At 36.8% G+C, this 17896-nt stretch overlaps 1 protein-coding gene across 1 annotated transcript; it reads left to right on the forward strand.

Annotated features, from left to right (window-relative positions):
- Positions 1-12535: 12535 nt before the first annotated feature.
- Positions 12536-13495, forward strand: LOC118987163 (olfactory receptor 4F6-like). Its single transcript, XM_037046196.1, has one exon. It carries the CDS (start codon positions 12545-12547, stop codon positions 13493-13495), a length of 951 nt encoding a protein of 316 aa, XP_036902091.1. The 5' UTR covers positions 12536-12544.
- The last annotated feature ends 4401 nt before the right edge of the window (positions 13496-17896 follow it).

Consider the following 17896-nt stretch of genomic DNA (forward strand, 5'->3'; position numbering starts at 1 on the left):
AATTTTTACAAATAAATTACATTCTGTGGTCCCCCTCACATATATTAAAAATGAAATTGTAAAACTGGTCAGGATGATGGTGACAAAGTAGGTGGGAGCTAAGCCCACTTGCTTGTGCACCCAGGTGGGACATTCAATTGACCTTCCAAAAAACAAAGTGAACGGCCAAGAGAATTTTAGCTGATATAAATTTAGAGGTCACAGTGTACAGGGGATGCTTCAAAATGGGTAAGTAAGACAGTAAGACCTGGAGTTGAAAGAAAACCAGAGACAGAAGCAGAAAGAACTCAGAAGCACACAAGACAATGTGGGAGTTGTGACTACCTCCATTGAAGGGCTTACACCAAAAAGTAAGCCACCAGCAACTAAAACTCAAGCACAACAAAAGAGCCCACACAAACAGGACAAAGGGCCACCCTAGAGCATCCAGACTAGGAAACCAAGGAGGCTGCACCACTGAGCCCCACGGAAATCCTACCACAAAAGTCGGCCCCATGAAGACAGGCAGGCAAAGCAGAGCACCCTAAGATGCAGAAAAAAACAAAAAATGTTATCTAAAATTGGGAGACAAAGAAAGAACCTCCAACAGGAAAGAATGGGAGAATCTCAAGTAAAAGAGCTAAATGAATTTGAGGTGAGCAATCTATCAGACATAGAATTTTTAAAAAGTGGTTATAAGGATGTTCAAGTATCCAAGTGACAACTACAAGGAACTGAGGGGGAACTACAACAGCATGAAAAAGGAAATAGAAACTATAAACAAGAACCAGGAAGAAATGAAGAATACAGTATCTGAAATAAAAATACGCTAGAAGGAATTACAAGCAGGATGGATGAAGCAGAGGATTGAATTAGTGAGCTGGATGACAAGATAGAAAAAATATCCAGATAGAGCAGCAGTATGAAAGACTAAAAACTATGAAGATAGCATAACGGAACTTCAGGACAATATGAAATGCAGCAGCATTCAAACCATAGGAATACCAGAAGGAGAAAAGGAGCAGGAACAGAAGACCTGTTTGAAAAAATAATGACAGAAAACTTCCCTAACTGGGAGAGGGGGAACACCATGCAAATTCAGGGAGCACAGAGAATTCCAATCAAGGTGGACACACTAAGACCTACTGCAAGACACATCATAAGTAAAATGCCAGATTTCAAAGACAAAGAACCTTAAAAGCAGCAAGAAAGAGATAGTAACATTTTTCACTTTCTGAGGAAATTTCATACTGTTTCCCACAGTGGCTTCACTAATCTGCATTCCTACCAGCAGTTCACTAGGGTTCCCTTTTCTCCACAACCTCTCCAACACTTGCCATTTGTTGCTTTGTTTATGTGACTGTTCTCTCAAGCGTGAAGTGGTATCTCATTGTTTTTTTAATTTGCATCTCTCTGATGGCTAGTGATATTGAGCATCTTTTCATATGTCTCTGGGCCTTCTGTATGTCCTCCTTAGAGAAGTGTCTACTCAACTACTTTGGCAATTTTTAATTGGCTTGTTTGTCTTCCTAGAGTGGAGTCATATATTTTCTTATATATTTTGTGTGGTTGCCTCTTATGTGTTCCCCACTGGGAGCCTGGTCTGCAACCCAGGCATGTGCCCTGACTGGGAATCAAACCAGTGACCCTTTGGTTTGCAGGTCATTACTCAATCCATTGAGCCACACCAGCCAGGGCTTGGTTTTTTTATATATATTTTGGAGATCAGACCCTTGTCCAAGGTATCATCTGAAATCATTTTTTCCATATGTATAGTTCTCTTTTCATTTTAATGCTGTTTTCTTTAGCCATGTAGAAGCTTTTTATTTTGATGAGATCCCATTTGTTTATTCCCTCCTTTATGTCTCTTGCTTGGGGGACATATTGGTGAAAATATTGCTGCATGGGATATCAGAGATCTCCCTGCCTATGTTATCTTCTAAGACTTTTATGGTGTAAACTAAAAATGGAACTGCCTTTTAACCCAGCAATACCATGGTTGGCATTATACCCTAAGGATTCTGAAACACCAGTCCAAAAAAACCCCTATGCACCCCAATGCATAGCAACACAATTCATAATAGTCAAGTGTTGGAAGCAACCTAAGTGCCCATTGGTAGATGAGTGGATAAAAAATCTGTGGTACATTTACACAGTGAAATACAGCAGAAAGAAAAAAAGAGCTCCTACTCTTTGTGAAAGCATGGATGGATCTGGAAAGCATTATGCTAAGTGAAATAAGCCAAACAGTGAAAGAGAAATACCATATGATCTCATCTATAAGTGGAACCTAATCAACAAAACAAACAAGCACACAAAATACAACCAGAGACTTTGGAATAAAGAACAATGTAACAGTAATCAGAGAGGAGGAGGAAGAGGGATAACAGCGGGTAATGGGGGGGCCATTAGGAACATATATGAAGGACACATGGACAAAGCCAAAGGGGGTGGGTTTCAAGGTGGGAAATGTAGATGGGTGAAGTGGGAGGGGTGTGGTGGAGTAAAAATGAAGACAATTGTACTTGAGCAACAATAACAAAACAGATAGTAAGATACAAGGGAATCCTGATAAGGCTAGCAGCTGATTTCACCACAGAAACAAGCCAGAAGGGAATGGCAAGAAATTTCCAAGTATTCAAAAGCAAATGTCAGCAACCAAGACTACTCTATCCAGCAAAGCTGCCAATGGAATCCTGAAACACCAATCCAAAAGAACCTATGCACCCCAATGTTCATAGCAGCACAATTCACGATAGCCAAGAGTTGGAAGCAACCTAGATGCCCATCGGTCAATGACTGGATCAAAAAACTATGGTACATTCACACAATGGAATTCTATGCTGCAGAGAGGAAGAAGGAACTACTATCCTTTGCAACATCATGGATGGAACTGGAAAGCATTATGCTGAGTGAAATAAGCCAGGCGGTGAAAGACAAATAGCATATGATCTCACCATTAACAGGAATCTAAACAAAACAAACAAGCAAGCAAAATATGACCAAAGACACTGAAATAGGGAACAGGCTGACAGGGTCCAGAGGGGAGAGGGGAGAGAATCACAGGGGAAAAGGGGATGGACTCACATGAACAAGTATAAAGGCCACATGGACAATAACTAAGGGTAGGGGGTGGAAATGGGAGGGAGGTGGGGAGCATGGGGTGGGGGGCGGGCAGGGTTGGGAATATAAGACAGAAAGCTGTACTTGAACAAGAATTAAATAAAAAATTGTTTAAAAAAATAAAATAAAATGGAAGGTGACTCTTCTGTTCCATTGATCTATGTGTCTGTTCTTATGCCAGTACCAGACTACTTTCATGACAGTGTCCTTGTAATATAGTTTGATATCGGGTATTGTGATCTTTCCTGTTTTGTTCTTCTTTCTCAAAATTACTGACACTATTTGCAGTCATTTATGGTTCCACATAAATTTTTGAAATGTTTGTTCTATATCTGTGAAATATGTCATTGGTATTTCAATAGGGATTGCATTGAATCTATAAATTGCTTTGGGTATTATGGACATTTTGATGATGTTTATTCTTCTAATCCATGAACATGGTGTATGTTTCCATTTATGTGTGTCCTCCTTAATTTCTTTCTTCAGTGATGTGTAGCTTTCTGAATACAGGTCTTTTCCCTCCTTGGTTAGGTTTATTCCTAGGTACTTTATTTTTCTTTTGCTATAGCAAATGGAATTTTTTTCCTGATTTCTCTTTCTAATATTTCATTGTTGGTGCGCAAAAATGCCTTTTTTCCCTGAATATTGACTTTGTATTCTGCTGTTTTTCCAAATTCACTTATTAGATCCAGTAGTTTTTTTGGTGGAGTCTATAGGGTTTTCTGTGTACAGTATCATGTCATCTGCAACAGTGATAGTTTTGCTTCTTCCTTTCCAATTTGGATACCTTCTATTTCTTTTTCTTGTCTGATTGCTGTGGCTGGAACTTCCAATACTATGTTGAATAGAAGTGGTGAAAGCGGACATCCTTGCCTTGTTCCTCATCTTAGTGGGAAGCTTTCAGTTTTTCCCCATTGAGTATGATGTTGGCTGTAGGTTTCCTGTATATGATCTTTATTATGTTGAGGTATGTTCCCTCTATTCTCACTTTCTGAGTGTTTTTATCATAAATGGGTGCCATGCTTTATCAAATGCTTTTTCAACATCTATTTATATGATTACATGGTTTTTGTCTTTTGTATTGTTCGTGTGATGTACTACATTTATTGATTTACATATATGGTAACATCCTTGCATCCCTGGGATGAATTCCACTTGATCATATGATATATGAGCTTTTAATGTGTTGCTGGATATGGCTTGCCAATATTTTGTTGAGAATTTTAGTGTCTATGTTCATCAGAAATATTGGCCTGTAGTTTTCTTTTTTTGTGTCTTTATCTGGTTTTGGAATTAGGATGATGCTGGCTTCATAAAAAGAGTTTGAGAGTCTTCTCTCTTCTTGGATTTTTTGGAATAATTTTAGAAGAATTGTGGCCAGCTCTTCCCTAAATGTATGGGAAAACTCTCTTGTGATGCTATCTGGCCCAGCCTCTGTCCACTTTTAAAATTGGATTATTTCTTCTTTTGGTGTAGAGTAGTATTGAGTTCTTTATAAATTTTGGATTTTAATCCCTTATCAGATGCATCACTGGTGAATATGTACTCCTGTTTAGTGGTTTATGTCTTTGCTTTGTTGACAGTTTTCTTTACTACACAAAACCTTTTTAGTTTGATGTAGTCCTGTTTATTTTATCTTTTATTTCCCTTATCCAAGGAGGTACATCAGAAAAAATAATGCTAATAGAAATATTAAAGGTTTTACTACCTATATTCTCTTCTAGGATTATAATTTTGAGCCTTACACTTAAGCCTTATTTCATTTTGAGGTTATTCTTATATATAGTGTAAGAAGTTTCTCTAGTTTCTTTTTTTTCACATCTGCCCCATGTAAGATAATTATTCTTTTATAGAGCAAATCTTTCATTGAATTTATTTTTATGCACATTTTCTTGCTGGGTTTACTTGGATTGGGGTCCTGAAAGTGCCAAAAAATATGGAGGAATCAACTTGTACTAGGTCAGTACTGAGAGGCTTCTGGAAAAGGAAAGCTATAAGAAGGTTTCACAGGGGAGAAAAGGTGCAACTTTCTCCTGCTGCTAGGCCTGATCTGCTGTCAATTTTCCTAGAAGCAGTCTCAATGCTCCTTTGTCCTCCATGTTGGCTCATCCTCACCCTTCAGATCTCAGCTACTTTGACCCTCCAGTATGAACAACAGTTCACCCTGTTATTCTTTCCCTTGCCATTTTGTTTAAGTGTGAAAAATGTCCACACAATTTCTTCAGCTTCTTCAGCATTATTTGTGCTTAAGCTGATTGAGATTTATAGTAAAATCCACATGATTTTGTTTAAATATCTTTACATTCCCCAGGAATTCTGCTTTATTTTAAACCACCAATAAGTGAGTCAGAATTGACAGGTAAAATCACCAAAGGTGATGCTCTTAAAGCATCTGGTCTCAGTTATTTTCCTCTCCAGTGACTCATTACAAGATTTTTCTTTCAGTTCTTAGGAAACCTATTGGGTTCTAGGGACAATTCCCTTGACCACAAAAACTAAGTTAGCAACACCAGGTCTCTGCAGCAGCACCTGGTCACTATTCTCCAGTGCTGTTAATTAATTGCTTTTTAAAATTCTTTCGACTTTTAATATAATAGTATTGGCATAAGCAGGAGCTCACTTATCAACGTATTTTAGTTCCCTGAAGATGCTGTGGTCAAAAGACAGGTAGGTGGAATGATGGAAAGTCAAAATAATAACAGGAAAAAGATTGGACTTGATATATTCAATTCAGTTTCAGAAAAAATAGTCAGTGACAGAATCTTTGTTTGTAGATGTCAACTAAATTTGGGTTGTGGTTAGGGAGGTTACAATGTAGGGAAAAAGAAAAAAGATCACTTTAGGGACTGTAAAAGGATCTATAGATTGTGGAGAAAGGCAAATAACTGACTTTGACTTTTGCTTGGTGCTAGAAATGTGTCTTAGATTTCCAGGGTAAAACTAAAGAGTCAGGGTCAGCACAGTGCGATGTCTTTAGCATAAGCAAGGAATTTGGCCATACAAATGATGACTTTAAAAAGATTTATTTACTTTTTAATGTCATTAACCTTTTTGATGGGGAGAATTTTTTACAAACAACTGTAAATATACTTTCCCCCTTTTTTAACTGAGTTTAGTGGAATGACACAGTTCACAAAATTATACAGTGAAGAGAAATTGATAATTCACAGAAGTTAGGAGTCAGGACTACTTACTCTGTTTTATTTCTGTATTTACAGAATAATTTAAAAAAGGAAAAGATCCATGTGAGACTAGTTCTTCATGTTATTTCTTTGGACTAAAAGCACATGATGAACACAGAATTTGGAGGAGGATTGACTGGTAAACTGTCTTCCTGAGAACATACTTGACCTTACTTGTATGTCTAAAACACACCTACCATCATTTTTGACTGTTATATAGAAGAATGACCTTTACTTGTTGGAAATTAAGTTGTTTTTTTCTCCATCTCTAATCTAGGGCACCACAATGTCAAATAAATGTAGATATGATTCAGAAAAATAACAAATTTAGGAATCAGGGATATGGAACCTGGTCATAAGAGGAAAGGTGAAAGGAAGGAATAACTTAATTGGGTTACTTAATTCAATCAAGTATAGTAAGGATTCATTTAAAATAGTTTTTTTAAATAGTTGGACAATTTTATTTTATTTGAAAATTTTTATTGTACTTTTCCATCTCCGTTTAATCTCCTTATACCTGCCTCGCTGAAAGAGTTCTTCATAATATCTTTTTGTAATATAAAAATTTATTTTATTTTGTTGACTTTTTTATTAATGTATTTTTCTATTACCATTTATCCCCCTTTACCCCATACGCCCAATCACCACACTGTTATCCACATGCATGAGTCCTTTTTACTTTTTGCTGAATCCTTCCACTTCCTAACCCCACCACTATTAAATTATATATGTGTGTGAAATCATATGGTATTTGTCTTTCTCTGATAACATCTTTGTCTTACTTTCACAGAGCAACAGACAAGCAGATATAGACAAAGAACTAGAAAGTTCAGTAGAAGGAGGAAAAAGTTTTGGACTGTCAAATTGATAAAGCATAGGAGTAGCTAAACATAGATACTGAATTTTCAAGTAGCATGCCTTAGTTATGATTTAGATATGCCACTGATGTCTTATGTGTGCCAAGCCAGAAATTCATTTACATACTTACTGGCTTATTTCTTTGGGTTTATTAGTAGGACACTAATTCTCTCTATATTCTGCAACTATAAAATAGATGAGAATCTCTTTTCAGAGACTGACCATATCCGTGTGTAAATGCACAAAATAAATGAAAATCTTAGAGCAAATGTTAGAGTCACTATAACTTGAATGACCTTTAATTAGGAAAAATATGTTGGCAGATGAATGTCCTGGAGAACAAAACATCTCCAATGTCCTGGAGAACAAAACATCTAAAATATGTCCTTTTAGAACATATTCAGCCTATTCAGAGCAAAAAATGGCTCTTATCACTCCTTCAGTGGCAACTGGATGCCTTCATCTAGTTTTGTGTATTCAACCAGGAGCCACTTGGTTTTTGAAACCTTTAAGACACAAACCATGTACATGTTAATGTGTTTTGGTATTCAGTTCCTTGCTTTTCTTTCTTTCATTTTTTATGTTATTGGACCCATTTTCAGGCTCCCTATTGTTCCTGTTTCTTTAGTCAACATTTTGATGTATCTCATTTAGGCTTATTATACTGTTCCAAGTTTATTTGGCTTTTTATACTATCAAAAATCCCAGAGGCTTAAATACTTATATTTGTGTAAGCTGCTGCTCCCAAAAACTGATCAGGAAAAAAAATTACATAAGCATGTGAAAGACTTCTCACTTCTTATTGCTTAAACACTGGGGACATTAGTATATTACTCCCAAGATGTATCACTTGGGTGCCTAGAAAAAGTCTAATTCTTTCTACTAAATAGGGAATGAATTAGGATTATGGCCAGTGTGTGTGTGTTTGTGTGTGTGTGTGTAGATACTGAATTCTTCCACAAAGTTTACATTTTTAAGGAGTGTGGTTATTAATTGATAAAGACTAGTCATCAATTATTTAGAAATCTTTCTTCCTTCACTTTTTTTCATCCATCTTTGTCCATTTATTCATCATCCTTACCTCTTTCATCCTAATTATCCATCCATCCATCGATCCACCCACTTACTCTTTATCCCTCCAACAAAGACTAATTAGAGGCACACTGTATGATGGTAATGGTGCTGGGGAACCTGGGAGAATAGAATAATATAAAAGACTTGACTTTTACCCAGAGAAACTTAGAGTTTGATGCAGGGCTTCTCAGCCCAGGCACTATTGACATTTGGAGTTGGGTTATTCTTTGTTCTTGGGGGCTCTACTGTTATGCTGTGTTTGGAGAACATTTGGTATCATCCCTGACCATCTACCTATTAGATGCCAGTAAGAACTCTGCTCCTCCCCTCCTCTGAGTTGTGACAACCAAAATGTTTCCAGACATTACCAAATGTCCCCTGTGGGGAAGTAAAACATCCGTGTTAAGAACACTGGTTTAATGAGAGAGATGGAAAAGGTCATTTTTCCCTGCATTTGATAAATTCTATGAGAAAAGTACATATATTAGGGATATATGTTGGATATATTCTGTCTTTTCTTCCACCTGTGATTATTGCAAAAGGAGATAATTCATCTCAGGAAATTATTAATAATAACTCATGATTTTCTTCTAGTGCACTGCAGTGAGTTTTAGTATTTTATGTGATAGATCCTCACCCAAGTATATTTAGCCAAATAGTTAATTAGATTTTATTGTTTTTTCTACCATGTGGTTTCTGTCAAAATAACTTATAGAGATATATAATATAAATACTCTTTTAAAGAAAGTACTTATTAAATATTAAACTATTAAAAATGAGTGAGTGTGTAAATCAGGATGTGAAGAACTGTAATTTATAATCACCTCAACAACAAAACTTTGGGGTACCTGTGTGTGTTTTTTAAATAAAAATTTTTGATCACTTAATTGAGGTTATTGTTGCTTCTGTAGTAGTTTTTTAAGCACAGACTTTTTAATAATATAGTATGTCACAAACAAAGTTTGGTAATAGTTAAAATAAACAATATTCTATTAAATCATACTGAGTATGAGACATTTGTACTGATTTGCTCATACAGCAAGTGATGTAGACCCCCTATTATTATACTTTCCTTGCTTACATTATTCATATATTGACGCTCCAGTGGTGTTTTCTCTTAAATTCTAGGTCGAAGCATCTTGCTTCAGGTTTGAGGCAATGTTGACGGAATGTCATGGTTCATTATGCATTTTTAATTCTAGCATTCAAGGAATCCTTTGAATTTTGCTTCAAACACTTTCCTTCTCCTCACTTGGTCCTGTTTTAAAACTTTGGTTATAGGAATTCTTTACCTATTGGCCTTGAATGGAAGTGGAAGGAACTTGCAATTTCCTTTTTGCTGAAGTTCTGATAATTAGTACATGTCAATTACAGCAGACTTTTACTGTGATGTTCACAATTACTAGCTCTCTATTTCTGGAGATAACTATTTTTCACTTTTCATTTACCCTGGTTACCTGTATTTTGCTGTGCATAATGTGCATTCATATTTTTGGCCCAAACTTTTAGGAAAAAATATTTCATTTTATAATTTAATTAAAGTATTTATTTACTTTTATTTAGAAACAACACTGGTCATCGTATTCCAGGGTATTATTTTGCATATGGATATCATTATTGTTTTCTAGAGTTACACTTTTAATGCACAAGCATAAATAAAACAGTTGAAAATATTTATATAGATATGGAATTACTACTACCCATGTATAATGTGCATCCTTATTTTTACCTCAAAAATTTGGGCAAAAAAGTGTGCAACATACATGGCAAAATATGCAGAGGAAACTTCTTAAATAGTGGTAAAACTGACATTTGGTTGTAATATTTTATGTTCATTTTGGGGGGTGTTCACTTGAATACACATAAATTTCTGTCACAGTTCTAGATGTTTTGGCAGAATAAATGCACATCACACAGAAAGAGAATGGCTTCCTTGTACCATTGGCCATCCATTGTTGTAGAAGTGGCTAATATATTCCTTAGGAGCTATATCTGCATCTTCGCTCAAAGGCAATCTGGTCTGACCTTGGTAAATAGGCCAGTATAGCCAACCATAGCAGAGAGACATTTTGCCCTTTGTTATATGCAGCCCTGACAATTACTGAGTTATTTTTCTGGCTAAATGCAGAAACTAATATTTCTGTAGCTCTAGTAGTTTGCTTTTTATTTGCATTTTGGATGTGTTTGGGGTTGATAATTTGGTCACATTGTATAGAGAGGTCAATGACTTAGCTTTAAAAAATTTGAGAATATTTTTTTCTCTTCACTCAAAAACTTGTCCTGGGTTATAATAACATTTCAGCTGTACTACTGTTTGTGCTATCAAGTTCCATAGCTTTCTACTTGCTGCCTTAGAGATTACTCCTTTTTATTTTCCAGACTACCTTCTTAAAGCTTCAAATGCCTCCTTGTTCTAGAGTCCTTATTAAATTTGGTGACTAAATGTACATTTACTCTATTAGTACCTTTCATAATTTTTGTTTATTTTTTAATGAAAATTCTTCAGTGACATGCACTATTTTACAATCTCCAAAAGGTGAGGGCTATTTTTAGCCCTGGAAATGTCACCCTGCATTATCTCAATACATCCAGAATATAACCACCTTACCCTGCTCCAAATCGCCATCATTTCTTGCTTGGATTATTGCAATATCTTCTAATAATCTCCCTGGTTCCACCCTTGAGACTCTAAAGAGTATTTACAATGCAGGAGTCAAAATAATTCTTTGACAATGTAAGCCAGATATTGTTGTTTCCCCTGTTCAAACTCCGGTTGCTTATCTCATTCAGAATAATAGCCAAAGTCCTGTGGCTTATAAGGCCCTACTACACACACCATTTGCCTTGCCCTGTGCCCCCCAAATTCAGGTTCAGAGCAAGTGAACTCAAACCTCAGAACTTTAACTCTTGCTCTCTGGAATATCCCGCCCCCAAATTTTTATGGTTTGCTCCTTCACCTTTAGCTTTCTGTTCAGGCAACATATTAGCACAAAGTTTCCTATAAGTTCTATTTTATAAACTCACTCCCAGTACTGTCCTATTCTCCCTCCTTGCCTAGTTTTTCTCCATAGTGAAATCATCAGCTGACACCTATATATCTTTTTGTATATTTATTTTTAATTGTCTTTTAAATTGCCTTTAAATTTTTTAATTGTCTTCTTTTCCTGTCAAAATGTGAATCCTTGAGGATAGATAATGTTGTCTCTTTTGTTCTTGCTTGTATCCTTAGTGCTTGGACTACTTCCTGGCACTACTTTCTGGCACAACATTTAGGTGCTTGATAAATGTTTGTTAAAGAAAATGAGTTAAGAGGTAGGACCTACTTCAGCCCAATTGATCATTTATTTAAAATATTTTTCACTACCTAATATTTGCAAGATACTGTACTGATGATTTATAACCTTGAGCAGTTAGTTTATAATCATATGGAGGAACTAGACATGTGACCAACTCTAAATACAATAAATAAATGTGGATTTATAAGTGGGTCATGAGGAAGGTTAGGCAGTTGAGGTACCATTTGATTTGTATATTAATGAATTAATCATATTTGGAGAAGTATAAAATAGGATAATTTCTTACTTGAGGAACAGAATCAGAGTCACAGGATTTTACGAGTCTGTCATGGAATAGTCTCCTGCTGTCTATCCAGTATATGAGATTGCTTACTAATCCTCCAGATAGAGGATTGTTAACATTGATAAACTGATAAAGTAATTCAATATTGAATGCTCTTTGTTTATGGTTTCATTAGGTGCACCCGTGGGTTCCAGATCACTCATCATTCCTTATACTAGCAAAACAACCGGAGAACTCAGTTCCTTCCTATGTAATGAGAGCAGTAGTGGCCAACAGGATGCTTATTTGATTTTTGAGAAATGCTTGGGTAATTATTTTGTTGTTGTTGTTCAAGTACAATTGTCTCCATTTTTACCCCATCAAGCCTCCCTTGCCCCACCCATCCTTCACTGTTGGTGGAAATGCAGACTGGTGAAGCCACTGTGGAAAACAGCACGGAGTTTTCTCAGAAAACTAAAAATGGAACTGCCTTTTCACCCAGCAATTCCACTACTGGGATTATACCCTAAGGAGCCTGAAACACCAGTTCAAAAGAACCTATGCTCCCCAATGTTCATAACAGTGCATTTCATAATAGCCAAGTGCTGGAAGCAACCTAAGTGCCCATCAGTAAATGAGTGGCTCAGGTAATATTTGACTTCCAAAATTTAAATGCTTTTCCACAGAGGGTATTAATATGGTAGTATTAATTTGAGTTGTGTTATTTTCTTCCTTTAGGTAACAGAAGAGTGCACCTACCAAACTAATCAATGAATAGAGCCAATCGTTCTGTGGTGTCTGAGTTTGTGCTCCTGGGACTCTCCAACTCCTGGGAGATCCAGCTTCTTCTCTTTTGCTTTTCTTGTTTTTTCTATATGTCTAGTATGATGGGAAACCTCCTCATCGTGGTCACTGTGATTTCTGACTCTTATTTACACTCCCCCATGTATTATCTGTTAGCAAACCTGTCCGTAATTGACATGATATTTTGCTCCATTGGAGCACCCAAGATGATTTGTGATCTTTTCAGGAAGCAGAAAGTCATCTCCTTCGGGGGTTGTTTAGCCCAGATCTTCTTTAGCCATGCTGTTGGAGGTACTGAGATTGTGCTGCTCATTGCCATGGCCTTTGACAGATATGTGGCCATATGTAAGCCTCTCCACTACCTGACCATCATGAGCCCACGACTGTGCATTTTGATTCTAGTGGTTGCCTGGACCATTGGTGTCATGCACTCTTTGGCCCAATTGGCGTTTGTGGTGAATTTGCCCTTCTGTGGCCCTAATGTAGTAGACAGCTTTTACTGTGACATACCTCGGCTCATCAAACTTGCTTGCACAGACACCTACAAACTGAAGTTCATAGTCACTGCGAATAGTGGGTTCATTTCCTTGGGTGCTTTCTTTTTGCTCATTCTCTCTTACATCTTCACCCTGGTCACTGTTCAGAAGCGCTCAAGTGGTTCATCCAAGGCTCTTTCCACACTGTCAGCTCATGTTATTGTGGTGGTTTTATTCTTTGGTCCACTGATTTTTTTCTATATGTGGCCCTCTCCTTCAACACATCTGGATAAATTTCTAGCTATGTTTGATGCAGTTTTAACTCCACTTCTAAATCCAGTCATTTACACATTCAGGAACAGAGAGATGAAAATGGCAATAAGGAGAGTATTAAATCAGGTTATAGGTTTTAGAAAAAAATCACTAAATGGCTTAATTTAAACACAAAATTTCCAAGTGACTATTCACACAAATTTTTCATTTCTAGTAGCCAGTTTTTATGAAGAATGAACCATCTCTCTGAGGTCCTGTTCTTTTGTTTGAAACACATTCCTCTGATTTTTATTTTGCTGACTGCCTGTGGTGGTTTCCACACATTAGATGAAACAGCCATCTCTCCCAGTCTTGAAGAAGTGGCTTTACACAGGAGATAAAACTTATCGTTCAACCCTGTCCTAGCTCATGGTTGTCCCTCTCACTTTTGCAATTGCCCTAATAGCCAACTTTATTTTTAATGCCTCCTAGCAGTTGAAAAGTGCTAGACTTGTCAGTGTCCCAAGGAGAGGATCTCCATCAGCACCAGGATTCAGGCTTAAGCCACAAGCATAAACCTCTGTGACCATCAAGGTCAGACAATCCCGGGGGCACCAGTTGCAAAAATTGAGGCTTCAGATGAGTATATAAGTTCCTGCCTGGGAGATAATGATCAGTTTCTTGAAGCAGAGGGAGACCACAAAGATGGTGTGCACCTGCCCCCGTTTCCTGAGAGTAGGTCTGTCCCTGGGCCCCTTCTATCCCTGAAGCCTGGCCCTCAGGTTAAAGCTCTAGGACAGGCAAATGGGCTATTTCACAGAGAGGCTGAGGTTTGTTTCAGTCTGCTGTCTGTGCTGTGCTGTGGGGTGGTAGTCTACCAAGAATTGGCTCTGATTGTCACAGTCTGTAAAGCCAAGGAGCCACAGCCACCTGGACATCGGCACCAGTGCTTAAGGGGCATCTCCTGGGTGGCAGCTGCAAAGACCACAGCATCACACACACACATGTAAAAGCTCCCCTTGGAAAGATACTAATGCTATAGAGCAGTGATTTTCAACCTTTTTTTGTCTTACAGCACACATAAACAAGTTACTAAAATACTGTGGGACACCAAAACATATATATTTTGCCAATTTGATTCATGCACAGTGATGTTGATTGTTGTGTTGGCTGTTGTTATTTATTTTTTATCCTCACTCTAGAATGTGCTTGCTGATTTTAGAGAGACTGGAAGGGGGCGGGGAGAGAGAGGCAGAGAAACACTGATGTGAGAGAGAAACATCAATAGGTTGCCTCCTCTACATGCCCCACCTGGATGGAACCTGCAACTCAATCATGTGCCCTAACTAGTAATTCAATCGGTGACCTTGCAGCTTATGAGATGATGCTCCAAACAACTGAGCCACACCAACCAAGGATGTTGTCATTTTTTTAACTTNCCAAGTCATGAAATCCAAAGACCTACAGCCAAGATTGCTTTATCCAGCAAAACTTTCATTTAGAATGGAAGGACAGATAAAGTGCTTCTCAGATAAGGTCAAGTTCAAGGAGTTCATCATCACCAAGCCCTTATTATATGAAATGCTAAAGGGACTTATATAAGAAAGTGATGATGAACAATATGAACAGTGAAAGGACAGCAAACACACAGTTATTAACAACCACACCTAAAACAAAAGCAAATCAAGAGGACAGCTAGATCAGGAGTGGAAACATAGAAATGAAGAACACATGGAGGGTTAGCAACAGGGGCGTGGGAGGAGGAGAAGGGGGGAGAAGGCACAGAAAATAACATAGATGGTAGGTAGAAAATAGATGGGGGGGCGAGAATAGTGGGGGAATGATAGAATCTAAAGGAGTTGAGACACATGGTTATAAACTAAGGGGGGAGAAGGGTGGGGGAGGGAGTGTGTGGGTGGAGGGGAATGAAGGGGGGAATAGAACAACTGTAATGGTATAATCAATAAACTATATTTAAAAAAATAATAAAGCATACTAAAAATTAAGGACATTGGCATTTTTGGAGATGATCAAGATAATTACTGTTAATTTTCCAAGTCAATATTACTAATTTTCAGAGATTAATTTTAATGTGCAACTACCAATATTTACACAACTTCCAACAAAATAGCATAAATCTTTTAAACAAAAGCATTCCACTCATTTCTCTCTTCTTCTCCGGTGTCTTATTATTAGGTTTTAGAGCCTTTGGTTGCTCTGGTCAAACCAAATAGCTCTCTAGAGGCAAAGTCCCTTGATCCACAAGCTCCTTCTAAACTACCATGCTTATGCAGAATCACTTGGTCACCGTCCTCTTGAGCTCTAAAAACCTTCATTTGTTCTTATGGCAGGATTTTATATGGCACTTTGTGTTAGAGAACACAGGAAAATCTCAGACTCCTGGAAGATGCTATTCTATCCCTACAGGTAAAATGGAAGGATGGAAATTGATTTAATAATGCAAAAAGTGGTTTAGTTCAGACATAATAGCTTTCTCTTTGGAATTGTTATGAATATGAGCCATATACTCAAGTGCTTGAGTGCCAAAGCAAAGTAGATAGTGTCCAGGATGTGAAAGTGAAGAGCATAAAAGAATCATTTTCAAAAGTTTATTGATATATTAGAAAGGGTAAACTGATCTTGACATTTAGTTAAAATCTCATTGTGCCTAGGGTAATGTGAAAGACATTAGAAAAAGTCAAATGGTTTTATAATATTATGGATTCAGCATAGGTTGCAATTAATCACTCTGATGTTGATGCTGATTGAATGAATGATTCTCATCCTCTGCCACTTAATAAACAAGCAAGAAAAATTTATGACACCTGAAAATATTTTTAAAGGGTAATTATATTTTTCTCTCCTCTAGCTTTTCAAAAGAGATGGGTATAATAAACTCAACATCTTGTGTGAAAAGGGAAGCAAATTTATTAGGAACTTTTCAAGTTTACAGGATGGAAAAGGATTTTATACACATAATAAAAGTAAAATAAATGGAGACCAAAAACAAGAAGCTGAATAAATAATTTCCAATATAATTTCATCTGAAAATATGGTGTTGCAAAGTAAAAAAATAAACTACCAGGAGATTGAATTCTTTTCCCTGGTCTATTATGTGGTTTAGAATTAGAGTGTTTTATATTAATTTTATCTCTAAGCTGTAAGTATTAATTTTTTGTCTGAACTGTAAGAAAGATTTAGAGGAGGCTGACCAATGAGAAACTTTTGGGGGGTGGAAGGAAATAAGACAGAAAGAGATCCTAATAGGTACATAAAAGGTATGGAGTTTGTTGAGTCTTGCAAACAGAAAGCTAAAGGGTGATTTAATGTGTTGCATTTATGTACATAAATGGTTTTCTGAAAAAGACACAGCATTATTTATATTTCTCCCAGTTATAAAGGTCACAGTAGAGGTGGTCTGAAATTAGATAAGACAGGACTGTAGTTGGATATAAAGAAGGTTTTGTGACAATTTTAAAGATAAAAATGCAATAAGTTTGAGCTGCAGGAGATGTTAAACCCACAATATTTTAAAATTGAGCGATGTTTTACATTAGTACCTTGTTCAAACCTAACACCTGGCTGTGTTCAACTTGATGATTCTCTTACAAACTCAGTTAAAACCCGTTACCAATATTTCCTTCATACATAAGGATTAAATATCTAGAAATCTGGAGAATTAATCAATTCTCAATTCTCTAAGAAAAAAAGATTAATCACAACTGAAGGCAAAGAGTTAGGCCTTGTCTTTCGCATCATGAATATTTAATTAGTTAAAATTATGACTATAATTATATGTTTAAGAAAAGTCATTTTAAAGTATAGCCAATCTATAAGAGGAAATGATTTCAGAACACCATTATGCAGGATTTTTCTTTGTGGGTACTTGATAATTTTTATGTAAATAAATATTGTATCCTTGTGTCTCCGCCTGGAAACCTCTCTGACTTTTGCTGTGGACTGAGGTTTGGATTCTGACTCAAGTGACTTAAAATATGTGATGACCCAAATTTTTCCAGTTTTTACATTTTCTAACATTTGAATAGATATATTCTCATGCTTTTGGTATATCCAGCTTCCATATTTTCATCTCATTTTGTTTTAAGTTCACTTTTCCTTTTTTCTTTTATTTTTTTTAATTTTAATTTTTATTTATTTCTTGTTCAAGTACAGGTTTCTGTCTTATATTCCCAGCCCTGCCCCCCGCCCAGTGCTCCCCAACTCCCTCCCATTTCTGCCCCCCACCCTTAGTTATTGTCCATGTGTCCTTTATACTTGTTCATGTGAGTGCATCCCCTTTTCCCCTATGATTCCCTCCCCTCTCCCCTCTGGACCCTGTCAGCCTGTTCCCTATTTCAGTGTCATTGGTCATATTTTGCTTGCTTGTTTGTTTTGTTGTTTAGATTCCTGTTAACGGTGATATCATATGGTATTTGTCTTTCACCGCCTGGCTTATTTCACTCAGCATAATGCTTTCCAGTTCCATCCATGATGTTGCAAAGGGTAGGAGTTCCTTCTTCCTTTCTGCAGCATAGAATTCCACTTTTTCTAAGATTCCCAGTTCTTACCTATTTGGTAGGGATTGGAGAG

Source organism: Sturnira hondurensis, unplaced genomic scaffold (assembly GCF_014824575.4).
Source record: "Sturnira hondurensis isolate 20B ecotype Veracruz unplaced genomic scaffold, ASM1482457v3 Scaffold0005152, whole genome shotgun sequence".
Lineage (NCBI taxonomy): Eukaryota > Metazoa > Chordata > Mammalia > Chiroptera > Phyllostomidae > Sturnira > Sturnira hondurensis.

Coding starts and splice junctions, on each gene's coding strand:
- LOC118987163 (XM_037046196.1), top strand. CDS start 12,545: ATGAATAGAGCCAATCGTTCTGTGGTGTCTGAGTTTGTGCTCCTGGGA.